Source organism: Natrix helvetica, assembly GCF_964273705.1.
Source record: "Natrix helvetica genome assembly, chromosome: Z".
In the NCBI taxonomy this organism is placed as follows: Eukaryota; Metazoa; Chordata; class Lepidosauria; order Squamata; family Natricidae; genus Natrix; species Natrix helvetica.
Genome location: NC_138554.1, coordinates 46,887,398 through 46,908,998, shown reverse-complemented (window position 1 = coordinate 46,908,998; position 21,601 = coordinate 46,887,398). Strand labels below are relative to the sequence as shown.

Here is a 21,601-nt window from a genome sequence, read left to right as displayed (position 1 = left end):
CCTTCTATAGTTGTCACAATTCCCAGCACTTATGGGATAGATTTTCCAGCAAATCTGGAGAGCATTGACTGGGTGAGATTAAACTAGAACGTTAAATTAATGAAATGATGACAATGGTTTTAACTGAGGCATTTTAGGAAAAATATTACCATGATTATGATTCAGGTATATGTTGTAATTAAGAACATATAACTGTCTGTTTCATAGTCTTGTATTCATAAATATTTATCTGCTGGTTATTTTCCAGAGTCATCAAAACTTTATGTCAGTGTCATGATACTCAGTGAACCAAACTTAATTACAGAGAGAGAAAGCAGGTAAAAGCAGCTATAGATGCTATAAATACATATAATTTCTTGTACCTTTTGGTTTCAAGGAATGAAGATAATATGAGATAGGCAACAATGCCCTATTAACTTTTCTCCATTGTAAAATCCATTTTAGAGATTCTGTTTTAGTACTTTATTTTGTCAGTTACTTTAAAATAAAGATCTTTAAAAACTTAAGGAATTTGTTAAATAAGTCATTTTTTTTTAATGAAATAGTGGGGGGAAACTTTATTAGAGCTTGTGCAATAAACCAAAGGAAGTTCAAATTGTAGAAGGAAAAGGACTGAGCAAGAATCTAGCAGTAAGAGGAGCTTCACAAAGAAGGAAAAACTGATAAGTTCACTGTGTGGGTTTAATTCCCAGAGACATGAACTTGTTCACGGGACGAGATCACTTTTCCATCTTTTATCTCCTCAATAATTGTGCGAATCTGACGGGTAGTTTTGGATCCTGCAGGGAGACAGAGGAGGAATCAAAACTTAATTGCAAAAAAGGAAAATAGAAAAGTAACTAAGAATTCCACCATCCACCATTCTTTTCTTCAGCACTCAACTAAGCAGGATTTTCAGAGGCGGAAAAAAGATAGCAAGGCTAATGCTTCACCCAAGTGATTTCTTTTTCAGAATGCTTATATTGAATATTTTACTATTTGAAAAGACAATGGTCTGCATTGATTCAGAGCTCATTGGCTATTGATTTCAAGAATAGTGATTTGCTTACAGAAAAGGGAGCTGTTTTCTAAGGCTTTTATACTGTTATTTGATAATTAAATAACTTTTGGATACTTTTTCATCTCTAGAATGAGGTTGGGTTGTTCAGCATAATCTATTTCCTTGCAGGGGGGAGAAGAGAGGCTTCTTCTACCTGTTTGCTTTAAGCAGCAGGCTTCTAGTCTGGCAGTATTTAATCGAGGCTGTTTAATTAAACAATTAATAAAATCATAATAATCAGGGTAGAGGCAGAGTAGCTTAGGCTGGTTAGAGTTAGCCTGTTGGATCAAGTGAGAACAAAACACCTATACATTCCAGCAATGCATGTTTATAAATGCAACAGGGATTATTTAACTTTTTCCTAACAAGTCTTTTTCTCCCTCTCTCCCTCCTATTTTTCACTCAACCCTCTCTGTTTTTCTTAGGCAAAGCAATCATGTCATTCTTGCAGAGTACTCCAATGGCGGGTCTTCTCAGTTTCTCAAAACATCTCCAGCATCAGCTCAAGTGTTGTTTGTATTAAGAGGATCAGGAAGGATTTGATCCTCTTGATGAACCATTGACATTACACATCCAGTCTGGTCCCCTTCTTTTTCTTTCACCAGAGTCAAAGCTCTGATATGGGAGAGGTAAGATAAATCTAGTCTGAAAGAGAGGATTCAAATAAAGGTCTGCTCGAAGAGCAGATGACCCTCCATGCATACTTTTAGAAGCCATAAAATTGTGCCTTTACTATCGTAACTAAAAGGATAAACAATAGCAATTGGCAAAGTTGTGACCCAATTTTTGTTGCAATCTCTTTTCAAACACAGAAAATTTAAAGCCATTTGAAAGATAATGTTTTAACCAACCTGAGGATCTTCCCATTCCCCCAATATCCTTTCCTTCCACCCTGAAATTAGGTAACCAATTTGCCAGTTGAGAAAACTTGACATGCTGTGCCTTGAAAATAAGGTCAGTGAAAGTTTCCCTGCCTGCCTGCATGAATCCCTCACTAAAGGCCCTCCATGGCTGCCTATGTTTATTTATTTATTTATTTATTCTTAGCGCTTATAGACCGCCCCCTCTCCCGAAAGGGACTCGCTAGATGTTAGCTAGAAAGTGTGATGCATGAAAGCATGGAGCAATAATAGCAGCGCAGTTGTAGCTGCAGCCTGATGGGCAGGCCTTCTGCTGCAGACCACTGGTGTAGATCACAAAGTCCAGGGTCCCCATGCTGTGAAATGTTAAAAGTTGCCAAGAGAAATGTCAGAGTGTGCACAGGGTGACTATGTAAGACAACCCAGGAGCAAATACAGTAAGCCGGCATAACTGCCAAATGTTCTTAGGTGAGCCAATGAAGGTTTTCTTCCGTATAATAGGAAATATGGAATTTCATTTATAGCAACATTCCATATTCTGTTTATTATATAATTCTCTGTGTTCATGGCTTCCCCCAGTATATTCTGCTCATTCCTGCATCTGCTAGCAGAGAGAGTTTCATGGTTTGCAATACGCCATTCCATCTTTCAGCCACTCTGTTTTCAGCTGGCGAGCACGGTTTCACACATCTATGCTTTATGCCTAAACTCCTTAACCATCTTTGGAAATTATCAGACATGAAACAACCACACCTTTGTTCTACAAGTCTTATCCATCCATTTCTATTGTCAGACCTAGAAGCCATATTTTACCTTTGGGACTTCAGGCCTGCCACATTTTCTACTGTGGGAAAATGGGAGGGGGGTTATACAGAGCGTGGGTGATATATTGTCAAAATAACATTCTTTCTCAGAAAGTCAAGGCCATCTTGCCCTGCAGCTCCTTTGAGGTGATTAGGAGGCATCTCCTGTTTTGGATGGTGCCTGATTGGATCCTGTGATGGATATGTGGGTGCTGGGCAGAGATTTGAACTTTCTTTTGGGTGGGGAAAACCTGGAAACTTTCAGATTCAGGTTTTCTCAGATGTGCCAATATGATATGTCTAATAAAATGGAACTTTGAGGAAACTCAAGTCTCGGAGTCTTCTTTCATTAGGGGTGTTACTTGGAACCCTAATATTTACCACAGCAAAAAAAAAAAACCATTGCCTGCCAAATTGGATGATGATGAAAGCAGAAATGGTCATAGTTTTACATAGTCCTATGGCTGAAGACACTTTTGTCTTCCTTAGTTGCTCTCCATGCAATATAGAATATTTGCCTAACAATTGGGAAGTGCTAAATTCCTTGTAGATTGCCTTTTTCCAGACTCAGCCTGACTTAATGGTAGACTGGGCCTGAGATATAGAAAATGTTGTGAGGGCACATCTTTCATCAATGGCAAAGAACTCAGTCTGGAGCTGAATCAGGGAGGTATGGGTGAGGAGATATGGGTGAGCCGTTGGTTTGGTCGCAACAATTGAATCATCACCTTGTCTATTTATTTTGCAGAGCTAGATACTCCAAGAAGGAAACTTTTAAAACTAGAATAGATTCAGGCAACAGACTAATTAAACATCAAAACTCCAGTAGATCCTTACCCTCTTTGGCTGATGAGTATTGGGGAGAAATACTACATGAAAAGAAGAAGAAGAAAAATTAGAGAAACACAAAAGGCAATGCAAAAAACAAATACAGAAGTGATTGTCAAAGTTGCTAATCTTTAATAAGGAAACAATGACACTTGATCTAAGTCTGATTTAATTCATGATAATTTCTTCATAATAAAATTACAGGAGCTATTTTAGAGTGCTGCAACACTTTAGTCATAATCGTTACATTTTCATCTGTGGCCCTGAACTCTATTGATAGACTAGTAAAGGCAAAGGATAAAGAATAAGATCTTGTTCAAGCATTGCCTTTGTCATTAACTGTATTTGATTTACAACCATTGCAATCACAGCAGCCCAACTTAGTGTATCAAGAATATGCGCTAACAAAAATTTCAAATAGTGGGAAGGCTACAAAAATCATCTTAAATAATAATTGTTAGTCCTACTCAGGCATTAAAATATATTTCAGAAATCCTACAGTTTGGTGAACCCTTCAGTAGAACTGTACTCTGATGGATCTCTAACCTTCACCATTTTCCCAATTTGCCATTTTGAGTACAATCAGTGGGACTCTTTTGACATACTAAGGTTCCTCTCCTTCCAGCAGACGACGGTAGGTGGCAATCTCCTGTTCCAGGCGTGTCTTGACATCAAGGAGAATCTTATATTCATGGTTCTGGCGCTCCATATCACATCTCAAGGTAGCCAGTTCCTCTTCCACATTGATGATCAGACCCTGGGTGTGGGCTAGCTGAACACTATAGCGAGATTCTATGTCTGCCAATGTCCCTTCCAGTGCTGCTTTCTGGGAAGAGGGAGGAATCAGAATCAGTGTTAAAAAGGAATATAAATGTTATATTTTGATAAACAAGCCATTGCAGCCCTGGCAAAACCAACATTAGGTTACAAACTACTATTTATTGAACTAAATGGTTGGGTATATATATTATTGGACGCAAATCAACCTTACAATACAATACAATACAATAACAGAGTTGGACGGGACCTTGGAGGTCTTCTAGTCCAACCACTTGCCTAGGCCATTTCAGACAAATGGCTATCCAACATCTTCTTAAAGACTTCCAGTATTAGGGCATTCACAACTTCTGGAGGCAAGTTGTTCCACTGATTAATTGTTCTAACTGTCAGGAAGTTTCTCCTCAGTTCTAAGTTGTTTCTCTCCTTGATTAGTTTCCACCCACTGCTTCTTGTCCTACCCTCAGGTGCCTTGGAGAATAGTTTGACTCCCTCTTCTTTGTGGCAACCCCTGAGATACTGGAACACTGCTATCATGTCTCCCCTAGTCCTTCTTTTTATTAAACTAGACATACCAGTTCCTGCAACCATTCTTCATAGGTTTTAGTCTCCAGTCCCCTAATCATCTTTGTTGCTCTTCTCTGCACTCTTTCTAGAGTCTCCACATCTTTTCTACATCGTGGCGACCAAAACTGAATGCAGTATTCCACGTGTGGCCTTACCAAGGCATTATAAAGTGGTATTAACCCTTCGCTTGATCTTGATTCTATCCCTCTGTTTATGCAGCCTAGGACTGTGTTGTCTTTTTTGACAGCTGCTGCACACTGCTGGCTCATATTTAAATGGTTGTCCACTAGGACTCCAAGACCTTATAATGGATTAACATAATAGTGGCATAACAGGGAGACAGAGAGACCAAAAGTGTATGGAGCCCCCACCCCAACAATTGGATATTAGCTGCCAAAGCTGCTAAGTTTTCCTCTGTATTATAACAGAATAAGAACATTGTTCGCTTTATTTGTACAATATTGATTTGATGTTTTAATCTAACCTTTTTAAGTTACTTTTTTAAAGTAACTTTTCTGTCCTTTCCTCACTTATTTCTTTGTCATAGCCTTATCCCCATTGGTAATTTTATTTCCAAAATACCATTCAAAGATCAAACACGGTCAGCCTAATATAATTGCCCGACTCTAATTTAGCACAATATGTCAATCCAGTATAAGATTCTACAAAGGTTTCCAAGTGTATTCCCATACTTAAGAGAACATGAATCCTGGGAGGAAATGTATCCCCCCACCCTCACTCACCCAAGAAATCTGTCTGCCTTGATAGCTTACTAACAGGGGGCCTCAGGACACTCTTTGAAAATGCTTTACCTATAGAAAATGAGAGCATCTTGCATATAGATTTATGCTATTGTCAAAAATGTATCATTCTTATATGTACAGTAAATACAAATAAGTGTCCAGCAAGAAAAAACTGCCTCATTCTTCCTCACCTGTTTTCTTTATCTGTTTGATAAAGAAAGAATTGGCTTTTGAAATTTTGTTTGAAAGAACATAGAATGTGGACAAATCGCCCTAGGCACCGGGAGGCAAGAGGGGAGGCGCCACGGCATCTTTGGGATGAGGCAGCTGGAAGAAAGCAAGATCTGGAGGACACAGCTGCTGTGTGGTGAGGTGGAAACTTTCCCCCGTTCCCTTACTTGGCTGAAAGGGGGGAAAAAACTGCCGGCTTTTTAAAACTGACTTTAAACCTGTTTTGGAGAAGCGTGACTGGAGGAAGGGGGATTTTTCCCCCCTTGGACAAGCGGCTTTAAATGGTTTTGCTCTCTGCCCCCAGAGGAGGAGGTGGGGGGGGAGTCAAGCAACGAAATCACACTCATAGCAAAGGCAGATTTTGGACTGCATTTGTGTAAATGAGATGATGATCTGAAAACTTTGAAAACTTTTGGATTTTGCCTTCTGATCCCGGAGCTGGCAGGGCAAGATGGTACACTTCCGTTGTCTTCATGGACACTGAAACGTGACTCCACCCATAGAAACTTCAGGCATTTTGTCTTTGTCTCCGTGGCACTCAGATAAATCTCTTGTTACATTGGACTCTGGGCTTGGAACAAAGGACTTTGCTACTTTATTGCCAGGAGCTGAATATAGAAAAGGCTCCTATCTGCTTGGACTCTCTGCCTCGTAACCTCCTCGGCGGTTCTCCTCCCTAATTGTTTCCTCTCTGTATTGACATTGTTATCTCTCTGCTCACTATAATGCCACCCAAAAGACCACCCCCGGGGAAGCCGGGTTTTGCAGTCTCCGCCCCGACATCCTCAGCGTCCAGCCCCAGCAGACAACAGACTTTAACCTCCTTGCTTCAACCCAAGCCTTCTGAGGTGGTCTTCCAGCAGATGTTTCAACAGATCTTAAAGGGACAGGAGGACTTAAAACATCAATTCAAAGAGATGAATGAGCAGCTTAGAGAGAACCAAGACCGGGCGATTAATAACTCACAGAGCCTGGATCTTTTGGAGGAAGAGACGGCTGAGATGAGGGGGGAGTTGGGGGGTGCAGAAAGGGAACAAAGAGTTAGAGAACCACCAGATGGAATTTGAAAGAATGTCCTTTTTTCTTAGGTTTCAAAATGTGATCGAGGCAGATGATGAAGATTTAAGGGACATTATGATAAACCTTTTGGCTGAATACATTAAAAAAGACAAAGAACAGATGGGGTGGGACATGGACCTGGTTTATAGAGTAAACTCAGCATACGCTAGAACACATAATGTTCCAAGGGAGGTACACATTAAATTCCTTAGAAAGACTACAAGAGATGAGATTCTGAGTGCACAAAGGGGGCAAGCATTAAAATACCAGGATAGAGAAGTAACCATTCTGAAACAGATCCCCAAGAAAGTGAGAGAGAGAAGAAAAAACTATTCGTTATTAGCGAAGAAATTATACCAGAAAGGGGTGTGGTTCAGATGGCTAATGCCTGAAGGTATGCTAGTTTTCTGGGAGGACACAAGAGTTAGAATCAACACAACCATAGAGGCTCAGGCCTTTATGGAAAAAAATAAAGCCCTCCTAGATAAACCTGATGATACTACACCAGACACACAGGACACGGGAGGGGCCGGAGCTCTGCTGGCGGGGGGAGAAGGGGCAACATCGAGAAAACTCAGATCACAAAAATGAACAAGAAAATCTGTTTAATGTAAAGTGATTGAAATTATTTGAAGATAAAAGTTTATATGCTGACAGAATACCATTGACTTGTAATAATCTAATGTATTAATAAATGAAATGTATGAGTACGGGGGGAGGGACCACCTCCTGCATATTGTAACTGCCAAAATTTGTAACTTATTCCACTACCCCTTTCCTTGTCTATTTTTCTTAAAACCAATAAAATTTTGTTTAAAAAAAAACAGGCTGAGAATGTGGTAGAAAAAAGCAATTTCATTCAAAGGGAAAAGGCAGCTTTCAACACAAGAATATAGAGCAACCCAGGGAAGAAACAAGAACATTTCTGTCCTCTCAGTGAAACAAAAACATATTCTGCACCATTACTGCAGTCTTCTTATTTAGAACATAGAGAGGGAAAAACAAAAGCAGTTTCCTGTACCGTGCTAAGCTGGGCCTGCAAGTCTATCTCTAGTCCTTGAAGGCTGCGTCGCAGTTCTATGACTTCTAATTGGTCACTCTGGAGTTGTTCCGTATTGATGGCAACTTCTCGATTCAGCTCTTCAGTCTGTTAAGAAAGGATCACTGAAATGTCATGGCGCACATATCAAAATAGCCAGCATGCTTTCAAGAGAGTATGTTCCTCTCAAAGAAGTCCCTACCTTGCTGAAGAACCACTGCTCAGCATCTCTGCGATTCTTCTCTGCCAAGCTCTCATACTGTTCTCGCATCTCGGCCAGGACCTTTGTCAGGTCCACACCAGGAACAGCATCCATTTCCACAGTGATTTCTCCACCCATTTGGCTTTGAAGAAGTCTCATTTCCTGTTTGAGTAACACCGAAGAAAAGTTCTCCTATTATCCTGAGTAATATCAGCACCTACACTATTTCTAAAATAAGTAATATTGGTTTACTTTATTTAGCACAGAGATTTCAATTTTTTGCTTAATTGATTTATTTATTGATCCGGTCTACTTGGCCACCCATCTATCCAAGAAACTTTGGGTGGCAGCCAGGATGAAAACAAAGAAATATTTATCTTAATATTTGTTGAACATCCAAAGAAGTTCCAAAAATAGTACATACAGATCAAACAGGTTATATTCCCAAAAGGAAAGATTATAACAGATAAATGCTTTAGAATATATTCATAACAAGAAAAATAAAGCATCAGTAATATTTTTAGATGTGGGGAACACTGGGCCTGGTTATTTGCAGGACCTGTTGTCTCCCATAATGTCTACACAGCCAGTTTGATCTGGCTAGATTGGTAGATTCTTGGTTTTATCGATTAAAGAATGCCATCTATCAGTGCATCTTCTCTGTAGCATTGCCTGCCCTCTGGAACAAGCAAGAATGAAACACCCTCCATCTTGCTGGGATTCCAAAAGGCAGGTAATTTAATGCTTTTATAGGCTCTTTGTCTAGGCCTTTGGTCAGGAGAGATGGCAATTCTTTCTTCCCTTTGCTTGTTCCCTCTGAGTTGGTTTTCTTTGTCATAATTGCTGCTCTATCCTATGTTTTGTGCGTGTGTTGTTTTGTATTGTTCTTTTTTTTAAGTGATTTTAATAATTCTAAACTGACCACAATTACTGCTAGTCAAGTGGCATATAAATTTAATAAATTATTATGGTTTGTCACACAGTAAGCCAAATGTTCAGACTGCATTTGGCATTTTTAATCACCTATCAAGTCCTTCACAAGAACCTGGGATAGGCAGGTGTGGATGTTTGATGGTGTTAAAGATATCATTACAGGATGTAAAGTGTTCTCAGTAAAGCTGCCCAGTTTGCAATTGACTGACGGTGATTTTTGTCAATACCAATGTTATTATTATTGTGATTGCTGACGAAAACAACTAGAAGTTTTGGTGAATTTTCTGGATTCAAAATTAACAGAAGGTTTTCCACGGAAATAATCCAGATGCCACATAACAAAAGTGAAATATCTAGGATTGTGTCTGACAAGTTACAATAAATATGTATTTCAAAATAATTATAATAAACTATGGAGAGACCTAATAGATAGATAGATAGATGATAGATAGATGATAGATAGATAGATAGATAGATAGATAGATAGATAGATAGATAGATAGATAGATAGATGATAGATAGATAGATAGATAATGATGATAGATAGATTGATAGATAGATAGATGATAGATAGATAGATAGATAGATAGATAGATAGATAGATAGATAGATAGATAGACAGACAGACAGACAGACAGACAGACAGACAGATATAGATGTAGACGTAGACATAGATATAGAGATATAGATATTGAAAAGTAGAAAAAAATAAAAATCTCTTGCCTAGAAAGAATTATGACTCTCAAAATTAACTTATTACCCAAGATATTATTTTATTTCAAATAAACCAGCAAAGAAAAATTAGTAGATGTATGTGCAGTGGGGGAGAAATTGGAATAAAATTAAAAAATTTACAGGATTCAAAAGGCAAAGTTGGGTTTGCCTTTTCAAATGACAAATCTTATCAGCAAGCAAGCTGTCATGAATAACAGAATGTCAATATTAAAAGGAACTGGCCCAGCTAACAAGATTTAGTTATTCTTAGGGCTTCATAGGTATTTACGATATAAGGAAACAATAGGAGACAAAAATCTAAAAGGGCATATTCCAAAACAAAGCTTGATAAAAAGATGGAACTCTTTAAAAAACTATTTCACCACTAGCTTCTCCACTAAAGTGCTTTTTATTCTGGGGATGACTCTAGCAAGAAACCTATAATTACATATACACATATGGTGCGTGAAGCTGGGACAAGTAACAGGAGCTCACTCTGTTACACGGTGCTAGGGATTTGAACTGTTGAACAGCCGACCTTTCTGATCGACAAGCTCAGCGTCCTTGCCATTGAGCCACCGCATCCTTTATAAATTTATCCTTTATAAATTGCTACTAAAATATAAAATGGATTCTGAACTAGTCAAACATTATATGATAAAATGCAAAGTTTTAAAGAAACAATTACAACAATGGAAATAATTATGTAAAATAAATATAATTTACCCCAAGCTATTATTAGATTTGATCTGGAAGTCTACTGAGAGCCAGTGCAACTCACACAGCAGTGCCACAGCTGCATTTAATGCTGCATTATGGATTGCATGAAGCTTCCAAACCCTCTTCAAAACCAACCCCATGTAGAGTATGATACACTAGTCAAATCAGGAGGTTACTAGATGAGTAACAATGTACAGTAACTCCTGATATGGGAATTGGTGCAGCTCGCACATAATAGCAATAGCACTTAGACTTATATACTGTTTCACAGTGCCTTACAGACCTCTCTAAGCAGTTTAAAGAATCAGCATATTGCCCCCAACAATCTGGGTCCTCGTTTTAAAATGAGGACCTTACCCACCTTGGAAGGATGGAAGGATGAGTCAAGCTTGAACCTGGTGAGATTTGATCTGCCAGATTTCAGGCAGCCGGCAGTCAGCAGAAGCACCCTGCAGTACTGCACTCTGTACTGTGGCCACTGTGCCACCACGGCTCTTAATACACAAGATATATTTCTATGAAAGCTTTCCTATGTGAGAGTGAAACTTGAAATCCTTTCCATAGTTTATCTTCTTTGCATAGTAGTTTTTTTAATTAAGAATCTGCCAGATTCTTCCAGGTTATGAACAATTTTCACTGGCTCAGGTTAGAAGAAGGTGAGACCAACTCCCATTTAATATGATCTTTTTTAAAAATAAAAGTAAACCAGATGCCTCTGAGAAACCTATGAAGACAGCCTAAGTAGTTCCCTCCTGCTCATGTAATTTATACATGGCAGCTTAAAGGCTTGATTTATCTCTCATGTCTTACTCTAGACATTCTTTTTTGTATGAACAAAGCCACCACATATGAACACATAGCCTAACTGAATATAACTGGTAACCTAAGGTCAAAACCTATTTTTTGTTTACTTAAAGAAAACAAAAATATATGAGGCCCTAGCTCTAGTCTCTCATATATGATATAGTATCTGGTCATTATAACTAGTAGCTATTAATAACCTTATGCTCCATAAATTTATCAGACTGCTTTTCAAGGAGCTTCAATTAATGGCCATCAAGGATGAACATTTTAGAATGCCCAATAGTTTACAATTTAGAAAACAATGTATATCCTCTTTTTAAAAAAAAATAGAACCTGGGGTTATCATAAGAAGCTGGGTGATAAGATATTCAAGACAGACTAAAGAAGATACTTCTTCCTATAGCAAATTAATTACAGTTAAACTATATATCCACTGAACTCATAGTAGGGTTAAGGGACTATATGTAATTCACACATACAAGTTCAATAGTTGATTAGTTGCTGGAGAACAAGGTAATATAGATAAAATAGAAATAAGCACAATGCATTCAATGGCATCAGAATACAGGCAGTCCTTGACTTACGATCACAATTGAGCCCAAAATTTCTGTTGTACAGTGAGGAATTTGTTAAATGAGTTCTGCCCTATTTTAATTACCTTTTTTGCCACAGTTGTTAAGTGAATTGCTGCAGTTGTTAAGTTAGTAACATGGATGTTAAGTGAATCTGGCTTCCCCATTGACTTTGTCTGTCAAAAGGTGATCGTGTGACCATAGCAATCATCATAAGCATGAGTCTGTTGCCAAGGGTCTGAATTTTAATCACATGACTATGGAGATGCTGCAAAGGTCATAAGTGTGGAAAAGTGGTCATAAGACACTCTTTCCAGTGCTGTTGTAACTTTGAATGGTCATTAAATGAACTATTGTAAGTAGAGGATAACCTGTAAACACCTGAGTTATCAAATCAAGGAAAGAAGAGTCAAGAACACGCAAATCAAATGTGGCATGTTTATGTGTGAATCAGGCCAAAGTCTTATTTTGTAAATAAAATCACAAATCCAAAGACTTATCTGCACTCAACTGTTCAATAGCTGTGATGCAAACTTCTCAATGAGGCACTATCTGCTATGAGTCCAAATATGTTATTGAACTTCCATAAAGCATAAACTAACTGCAAGTTCACACTCCCCATTTCAACAGTGGGTATAGAACCTGCTATGTGATGGTGACAACAGGATATCTTACCTCTTCATGATTCTTCTTCAAGTGAAGCAACTCCTCAGTGAGAAGTGCAATATCCTTTTCTAGGTGAAACCTGGATGTGGTTAGATCATCTAGAACATTGCGCAAGCCGTTGGTGTCAGATTCAACACTCATGCACAATGCATGTTCTGTCTCAAGCCTACAATCAGAAGGGAAGACTGAGTGATGATGAAAAATGTAGAAGAGACAATATTTGTCCTCATCATGATGACAGCCTTGAATGCAACCCACCCAAAACTTACTTGTTTTTGAAATCATCAGCAGTCAGTTTTGCATTATCAATCTGCAAGAGGACGTCAGCATTCTCAAATGTGGCAGAAAGAATCTGAAAACAGCATAGAAATGACTGATTGAAACCAAGAGTTTCTATAGGAATACCCTCACATTTGAAATGTCTGTGGATGCCATGTCTATCCCTCACCATAGAAAGCTGTAATCCTCAGCTCTTTAGGATGTTGAGTAGAGTTTCTACTGCGACTGTAATGTGCCAAAATCAACATCATATCTTAGTAAAAGTCTTATCAGCATACTAAACTATTGAGTTACTTCCGAGGAAACACAGTGAAAGCAACCATTTCACAATGGTTCCTGGAACTGAAAGACTAATGCCATCTCATTCGTGAAAATGTCTCATTTGTTCTACCTCCCATGTCAGAGTTGACTTTCCCTTTAATAGACAAGACACTCTGATGCCTTGGGGTTGAATTAACAGAACTGAATATAGAGAAATCTTTACCACTTGTCCAATATGATTTCTTTTCTTTTCCTTTCTTTTAAAGGAGCCCTATAAATGATTGAGCTACAGAATTGGATAAATGCCCTGTCCAAATGCAAGGTGCTTTTACTGTAGCATAAAGCTGAATATCCAGGAGAAGATATACAATAGAGGGAGAGAAGAAGCACTTGTCCATTGATTCACCCTACAAAATAGCATTTTCTTCTGCAAGGCCACTGAAACTTTGCCAAGGTATCTGAAATAAATTTTCCTAGAACGTTGTTCCTATGTTCACTATGAAGGTGTCGCATAGAGCTTTTGAACTAAGTAACAAAATGTCTTGAAAGCTAACTCAAAGTTAGCTTCCCGTTTTAGCAGATTGTTGCAGGACATACCATGTTTCCCTGAAAATAAGACAAGGTCTTATTTTCTTTTGACCCCTGAAATAAGCACTTGGCTGTATTTTCGGGGAGGTCTTCTTATTTTTGAGGTGCAGGAGGCGGCGAGCATAGTCACTGCATGGCTCCTGCTATGTTGCAATATTTTCAGGGAGAGCTTATTTTTGGGGAGGGGTTATTTTAGCGCATGCACTCAAAAGCCCGATTGGGCTTATTATCTGGGGAGGTCTTATTTTTGGGAAAACAGGGTAAGTAATTCTCATTAATTGCCTGTACTACAGTCTATAGTAGATAATCAAGACCTACACTCATAAAGCAAGATTTGTTCACTTTGGGCTATCTATATTTACCTATGCTTGGTGGTCTCATATTTATGATGCCTTGTCTACTTTTATTTTTGTCTTCACTCTATCACTCCCACATTTAGCTGGACTTTAGATAGAAATATTTTTTTACCTTCCCCTATCATGAACAAGGTTTATTTGTTATCCTTTTATAAGCTTTCCAGAGTGTGTTTTAAAATGTTGAAATATTTTTTTAAAAATCTACTGTTAGCATATTGAATGGGCATGAAGTAGAAAACTTTTCAATTTATGTCCCAAAGATACACACACAAAACAAATATCCATGTAACCCAAAATGCATTGCTTTGTGAAAATATACTCATTTTTGGACTTTACAAGATAGTTTGCATGTCCCAAAGTGTTCACACATTTGGAAAAAGCAGGCACAAAAATGCTTATTGAAAACATTGATGTGAACAATATTGCATCACACTGAAGAAAATGTGTTAGAAACATGTTATAAAGGAAAAATCATCTCAGTGTAAATTGGAAGCATACTGAATCAATAATTATGGTAAAATTAAGTGAAGACAATTTTAGATTTCACAGATTTACAGAGATTGTAACACACAGTGGGATAAATGGGCCATGTCATTTCTCCAAATATTGACTCATTCATAACACCAATTTGATGTTCATATACACTTAAAAGACTAATCATTTAACATCTACAATGGAAAGGAATACTTTGTCCTGAAATTACAAGGAATAAAAATAAAAATGAAGATTAGAGGTGATAGCAGACATGATAGCAGTGTTCCAATATCTCAGGGGCTACCACAAAGAAGAGGGAGTCAAGCTATTCTCCAAAGCACATGGGGGCAGAACAAGAAGCAATGGGTGGAAACTAATCAAGGAGAGAAGCAACCTAGAAGTAAGGAGAAATTTCCTGACAGTTAGAACAATTAATCAGTGGGACAGCTTTCCTCCAGAGGTTGTAAATGCTCCAACACTGGAGGTTTTTAAGAAGAGACTGGACAACCATTTCTCTGAAATGGTATAGAGTTTCCTTCCTGAGTAGGAGGTAAGAGGACTAGAAGACCTCTAAGATCCCTTCCGTTTTCTATTCTATTCCTATCCTATTCCTATTCCTGTTTCTATTCTATTCAATTTCTTATTCTATTCTATTCCAACCATTCCATTAACAAGAAAAGAATTAGCCTTCTCCACTCACATAGCAATTAAATTCTGGTTCCTTAAGCCCAATTTGAAAAGAGGAACCCATCAAAGGAGACACTTTTGCTAATTGCTTTTCAACTATCTTTTTTTTTAAATGCCCAATGCTATTGCTAACAAGTGCTTGTGGGCCCTTGTTAGTTACAGTCAGAGGGTTGGCATGTTTATAGATTCCCATGAAATTTCCTTGCCATACCTTGCTCCTCAGGTCTTCAATAATCCTGAAATAGTGATTGTAGTCACGGTCTGGACCAGGTGCCTGTTTCTGGTACCACTCCTTAATCTTGCCCTCCAGGCTGGCATTGGCTTCCTCCAATGCCCGCACTTTGTCCAGGTAAGCAGCCAGGCGATCATTGAGGTTCTGCATGGTTTCCTTCTCATTCCCAGCCAGAAGGCTATCACTTCCACCCACAAAACCACCAGTTCCTCCTCCAAGACTTCCACTAAGGCCCCCACCAAGGCCACCAGCAAAGGGGCTGCAGTAACTGCTGCCCCCATAAGTGCCACCTGGGGTGTTTCCAATCCCAGAGCCACAACGAGCAGTAGAAAGTGAAATACCACCAGGTCCACCATGACTGCTAGGCGAATAGCAACCTCTACCAAAATGGACCATGTTTTCCCCACTAAAGCCTTTCATAGAGGAGGAGGAAGTGCTAGTGTAGTGCCTGATGATGGTGGACATCTTGCTAGGGAATGGAGCCACCTAAAACACTGCTCTGTTCAATTCTATAAGGACTGAAAAACTAAGCGTTCACTCTCATTCCAAGCTGCTTTTATTCCCACTGTGGGGGCGGCCTTTTCTTTCTCATGCATTCCCCAGAGCTTTCATCATCTCAGACATCAAAGCCAAGTTCTACAATAATCGCTTTTTCCCCCTCAGTGTCCTATTCATGCATTCATCTCTTTCCTATACACCTTGTCCTATAAAAGGTAGTTTTGTGTTTCCCCCTCGGTCCCCAAGTGAACATTCAAGTATGCCTCAGAAACAGGAGTAGCATTGCTCAAGGGTGTAGTTGAACATGATGGAATTTTTATGTGCAAAATGCACCCAGGGAAAGATAATGAAAATGCAATCTTGCAAAGTGGGAACCATTACATCAGAAATGAGAGTCTATAGAAAGCCTGAGGCTTTTTGCAGTTATTCTACAAAATCTGGAAGGCTGACAGTTCGGAAGGCTACCTTACAGATTGCAAATTTTACAGATTGCTTCTGTACTTGTACATTAAATGATAAAGTCATACATGATGGCTATGAATTGGTGGGAGTACAGTTCTGCATATATGGGGAACCTAGGCTCTCCATCCCTGATTTAAAACAGCTTTTTTTCAAAATTGGCAATTTCAGATGTGTGGATTTCAGTTTCCAGAATTCACCATCCATCCTCCTGGCTGGGAATTCTAGAAGTTGAAGTTCACACATCAAGTTGCTGAAGTTATAAAACACGACTGTATAGAATAGATGGTAGACTACTGAGTGGAAATACAACTTTCGCAGACCCTGATTCATCTTTGATATTCCTGTGTTTACCTTGCATTCCCATAATAGTAATGTGTGAGATCCAATACTGTTCGTTAATGTTTTTTTAAGGGGGATGCAAACACTTACAACTTTGCATAACGCTTTGCAACAATGATCATGAAGAGACTGCCATTCCTTGTTGGACTGATCCTTAATTCAGAAAAAAAGCCCAACTGGACAAGGTAAATGGTTCTTGCATTATTGTTTGTATCTTTATATTCAAATTATTTCCTGAAATAAAAGTGGTATAGGGAAGTACTGATATCTGTGAAATCTTTGGCTGATATGTACAAATATGAAGTGGGGGTGGTGGAAAATGCAAACAGAATTGATTGCTGAAGCTCATGACAGATGTGATAAGGAATATCCATAATTAAGTCACTAAGCTTCTATCTCACCTAGATGAATCACATTTAAAAGGTGATCCATAGTGGATTTATTTACCCTTTTCTGAATTCTTTCCTTAGCATTAGCAACATCTAGACTTGTGATGCAACACATTGTGCAACTCAGCTTTTACTGGAGAATATGGCATCCCTAATCCTTAATCTTGCCTTCTTAATTGCACCCAAGAATGAATGGGGACTGACTGGGAAAGAGATGAATTCTGAACAAAACATTACAGATTTCTTTTATCCAGAAGGGCAATAATCCATCAAACAGAATCTGCTGCAATGTGAAATTCAGTGCTGAGCAAATCCATCCCAGATCATTTTTTTCTCAAAAAACTTTGTCCCCTATGGTGGGTTATTCAAAATATTTTGAAAAAGAGGATAAAGTTCACACCCCAATTGTTTTTGTTAGGCATAGTTTCAGATTGTATTGTTATAGAGACTTATTTGATCTTGAACCTAACGACGGCAGCAAGATTGTTGGTGGCGCAATACTGGAATAAGGAAGAGTTGCCCACTATCCAAGAATGGACATTAAAAGTAGTAAACTTAGCAGAGATGGCCAAAATGTCAGCGTATCTGAAGGACCACTCAGATGATAAATATAAGCTGGACTGGAGAAGATGGATTGACTATATTCAAAACAAATACCGGACTAAAAAAGTTCAGTTAGCTTATGAATGAAGGCATAAGGAATGTTACAATTTATTCAAAGTTAGCTTAATAAAGGGGGAGTTAAAGCACAAGAATAGTAACATGTTAAAATTAGTTAGCTTATGTTAGCGTATGGTTGTTAAATGTTTATACCCTGTATTTTGCTCTGGGAGGTCGGGGGGAGGGAGGGAGGGCGGGAAGAGGGAAGGGTAAGGGGGGTGATAATTGTAAAATTTATTTTAAAAAATTTAATAAAAGAAAAAGGAAGCCGATAAAAAAAAACTTTGTCCCCAAACATTCTTTGTTCCTTCAAGATACCTGCAAAAGAGCTCCAAAAAATTGTATACAATAATACAAAGGTATACTTTCAAAATAAATCTGTAATTGGGAAAATAATCTTGGGAGACTGGGCTCAGAGATACTCCCAGTGGTGAGATTCAACCGGTGTGACAACCAGTTTGCTTCACACTAAATCTTACCTTTTCCTGCAGCCCTGGTGAATAAAACAGCTGAGACATGGCAATCCACTCTGCCGTGCCAATAAGCAAAGGAAATATAGGATGGAATAGAGCAGGGGTAGGGTGGGGGGACACAACCTAAATAGGATCTTGACAAACTTGACAAACTTGAACATTGGGCACTATCTAATAAAATGAAATTCAGTGATGAAAAGAGTAAGGTTCTACATTTAGGCAACAAGAATGGAATGCACAGGTACAGTATAGGTGATACCTTGCTCAGTAGTAGTAACTGTGAAAGGGATCTTGGAGTCCTAATGGAGAACCATTTAAATATGAGCCAGCAGTGTGCAGCAGCTGCCCAAAAAGCCAACACAGTTCTAGGCTGCATAAACAGAGGGATAGAATCAAGATCACGTGAAGTGTTAATACCACTTTATAATGCCTTGGTAAGGCCACACTTGGAATACTGCATTCAGTTCTGGTCGCCACGATGTAAAAAAGATGTGGAGACTCTAGAAAGAGTGCAGAGAAGAGCAACAAAGATGATTAGGGGACTGGAGACTAAAACATATGAAGAATGGTTGCAGGAACTGGGTATGTTTAGCTTAAGAGAAAGAAGGACTAGGGGAGACATGATAGCATTGTTCCAATATCTCAGGGGTTGCCACAAAGAAGAGGGAGTCAAACTATTCTCCAAGGCACCTGAGGGTAGAACAAGAAGCAATGGGTGGAAACTAATCAAGGAGAGAAGCAACTTAGAACTGAGGAGAAAGTTCCTGACAGTTAGAACAATTAATCAGTGGAACAGCTTGCCTCCAGAAGTTGTGAATGCCCCAACATTTGAAGTCTTTAAGAAGATGTTGGATAGCTATTTGTCTGAAACGGTATAGGGTTTCCTGCCTAGGCAGGGGGTTGGACTAGAAGACCTCCAAGGTCCCTTCCAACTCTACTATTGTATTGTATTGTATTGCATTGTATAGGAAAATTAGGTCTCTGGAGAATTTAACATACTCCTTTTGCCCTGAAATCCCCTAACTCTTTAATGTGCTGTAAAATTCCCTTTCCCTTCTCATCTCAGAACCCAGAGACCATTCAAACCTCCAAATACCACTCCTGACAGCAAAAAGATGTTAAACAATGGCTAGATTTACACTATGTGCAACTCTATGAAGTGCTTAGCCATGTTTCTTAAATCACAATGGGTGGGTTCACTGTACAAAGCAGCAAATAAAAATGGGGCACCTGCAGTTTCCCCCCCCCCCCCAAATCACACTCCACCCATCAGATGTGGGACTTCAATTTCCAGAATTCCACCCATCTAATATGTCCATTGTTGAGAATTCATGGAACTGAAATCCACATATATGTCAAATTCCCTTCTTGCTTTAATGTGGTTTGAGGGGGGGAGGATTTTGTGTGTATATGTGCCCCAATGATACAGTTTTCTCCAAGTTTTAAGACTGAAAACATGACAACTGTTGTGTTATTCCTAAAATAACTTTAACATACCTAGTACACTCAAATCACACAAACCACAATAGTGTTGCTGCTCATGGTAAAAGATTGGTAGCACTTCAGTTCTTCAAGTCTTTGGGTGGGACCTTGAGTTTGTACCATACTCTTTGGAGAGAGGCCAAGGAAGACACTGGACAAGACAATGCTGTGGGCAGGACAAAGATCAGTTTTCCTAGATTTTGGAGGGAATTTTAGTATTTTGACTAAAATTATTTCAGAACTTATACAACTTATTTTTCCCACTTCAAAATACTACAAAACAGTACTAGCAATTGTTAGCAAAAGTAGCCAGGAGTGGCTTTTGTCCTCTCCTGCTGTAAGAACTAAGGAAGGAATCTACTAATAAAGGTTTTATGGCACCAGGTTAAATTGTTTCCAAAGTTGCTTATGATCCATATAATGATAACATACTGCCAGCCAATAGAATAGGAAAGTGTGAGACTGGTCCTGGAGAGACGCAGATTTTACTAGCCATGTAATTCATTGGGACATTTCAAGACAATCACTGTCTCCTATTCCAGCCTATCTCACATTCTTGCTGTTCTAGGAAAAAAATGGTAGGAGGCAGGGGTGGGCTTCAAAAATTTCACCAACAGGTTCTCTGCCCGGTTGCTGGTGGGCATGGCCATGGTGGGCATGGCCTAGTCAGCCTCCTGTACCATAGCAGGGGAAGGTATTTTTACCTTCCCCAAGCTCCAAAGGCTTTCCTTGACTCTCTGGGAGGGCGAGAAGTGCCTCCCCTGGGCTCCGGGGACCCTCCAGAGCCTGGAAATGGGCCTGTTTTCAGCCTTCCAGAACTTCCAGGAGGCTCATTCTTATCTCCTCCCTGAGTCTCTGCATGGGCCTTGCACTTACCTCACATCCAAACAGGCTGCATGGAGACTCGTGAGAGGGGCAGGATGGGAGGGGCCAGCCAGGGGTGGGATTTGGAGGTTATCCAAACCAGCCATAATGTTAGCTATGGGTTCTCCTGAACCCGAGCAAACCTGTAGCAGCTCACCCCTGGTAAGAGGAACCACTTTGTATATTACCAATGGAACTAGCCTATCCCACCCGGACTTGCAGAAAGAGCATGCAATAACCGTAAACTTTTCTTACTCCTCCTGACAGTTCTTTTAAATTTTAAAAACTTTAAATTTTAAATTGTGTTTTACAATTGGGGTATTTTTAATGGTGACTTTTAATTGTCCAATGTGATGTAATTTGTTACCTCCTCCGTGCATGTATGTCCTGTATATATGTATGTTTATGTGTTGTATATGTTTTATATGCTCCACTGTACGCCGCCCCGAGTCCTGTCTGGAAAGGGAGCGGCTAATAAATTTAAATTTATTATTATTATTATAAGCCCCATCAGGAAAGGAATTCCAGCTGGTTGGGTCCAAAAGAAGAATCTTTTCTGCCATGGCTCTTGATCTTTGGAACATCTTCTCTCCTGAGATGAAATCCGTTCTTATCCTTCTGACCTTCTGTAAGGGCCTGGGCTCTGTTAGAATGGCTCTGCCAGTTGGCTTGGAGTCCCAAAGGGAAAACATCAATCAATGGAGATTGATGGATTAAGAGACCTCTAATCTTTGCTGCTTTCCTCTGCACTCTTTCTAGAATCTCAACATCTTTTTTGGGATCGTATTTTGTATTTCATGTTTTGTATTGTAAAGTTTTGTATCAGATTCTGAGGTGATGCTAGAAGTATCAACAAAAGAGCATCCCATGAAAAAGACAAACAGAAGATCTTGCTCGGGATAAGAACATGCCCTACGAGGGAGTAAATTCAAATCATTCTGTACAAAATGCTAGTCAACAAAAAGGGATTGCACATCAAATCTAGAATAATAAAGGTGTT

The 21,601-nt window shown here is 39.1% G+C and overlaps 1 protein-coding gene across 1 annotated transcript; it reads right to left on the bottom strand.

Annotated features, from left to right (window-relative positions):
* Positions 1–555: 555 nt before the first annotated feature.
* On the bottom strand, positions 556–15,899 carry LOC309401775 (keratin, type I cytoskeletal 14-like; the record flags this gene model as incomplete). Its single annotated transcript, XM_081971010.1, has 8 exons — positions 556–779; positions 3,540–3,571; positions 4,136–4,356; positions 7,929–8,054; positions 8,149–8,310; positions 12,567–12,723; positions 12,827–12,909; positions 15,414–15,899. 8 exons carry the CDS (start codon positions 15,897–15,899, stop codon positions 682–684), a joined length of 1,365 nt encoding a protein of 454 aa, XP_081827136.1. The 3' UTR covers positions 556–681.
* Positions 15,900–21,601: the final 5,702 nt, after the last annotated feature.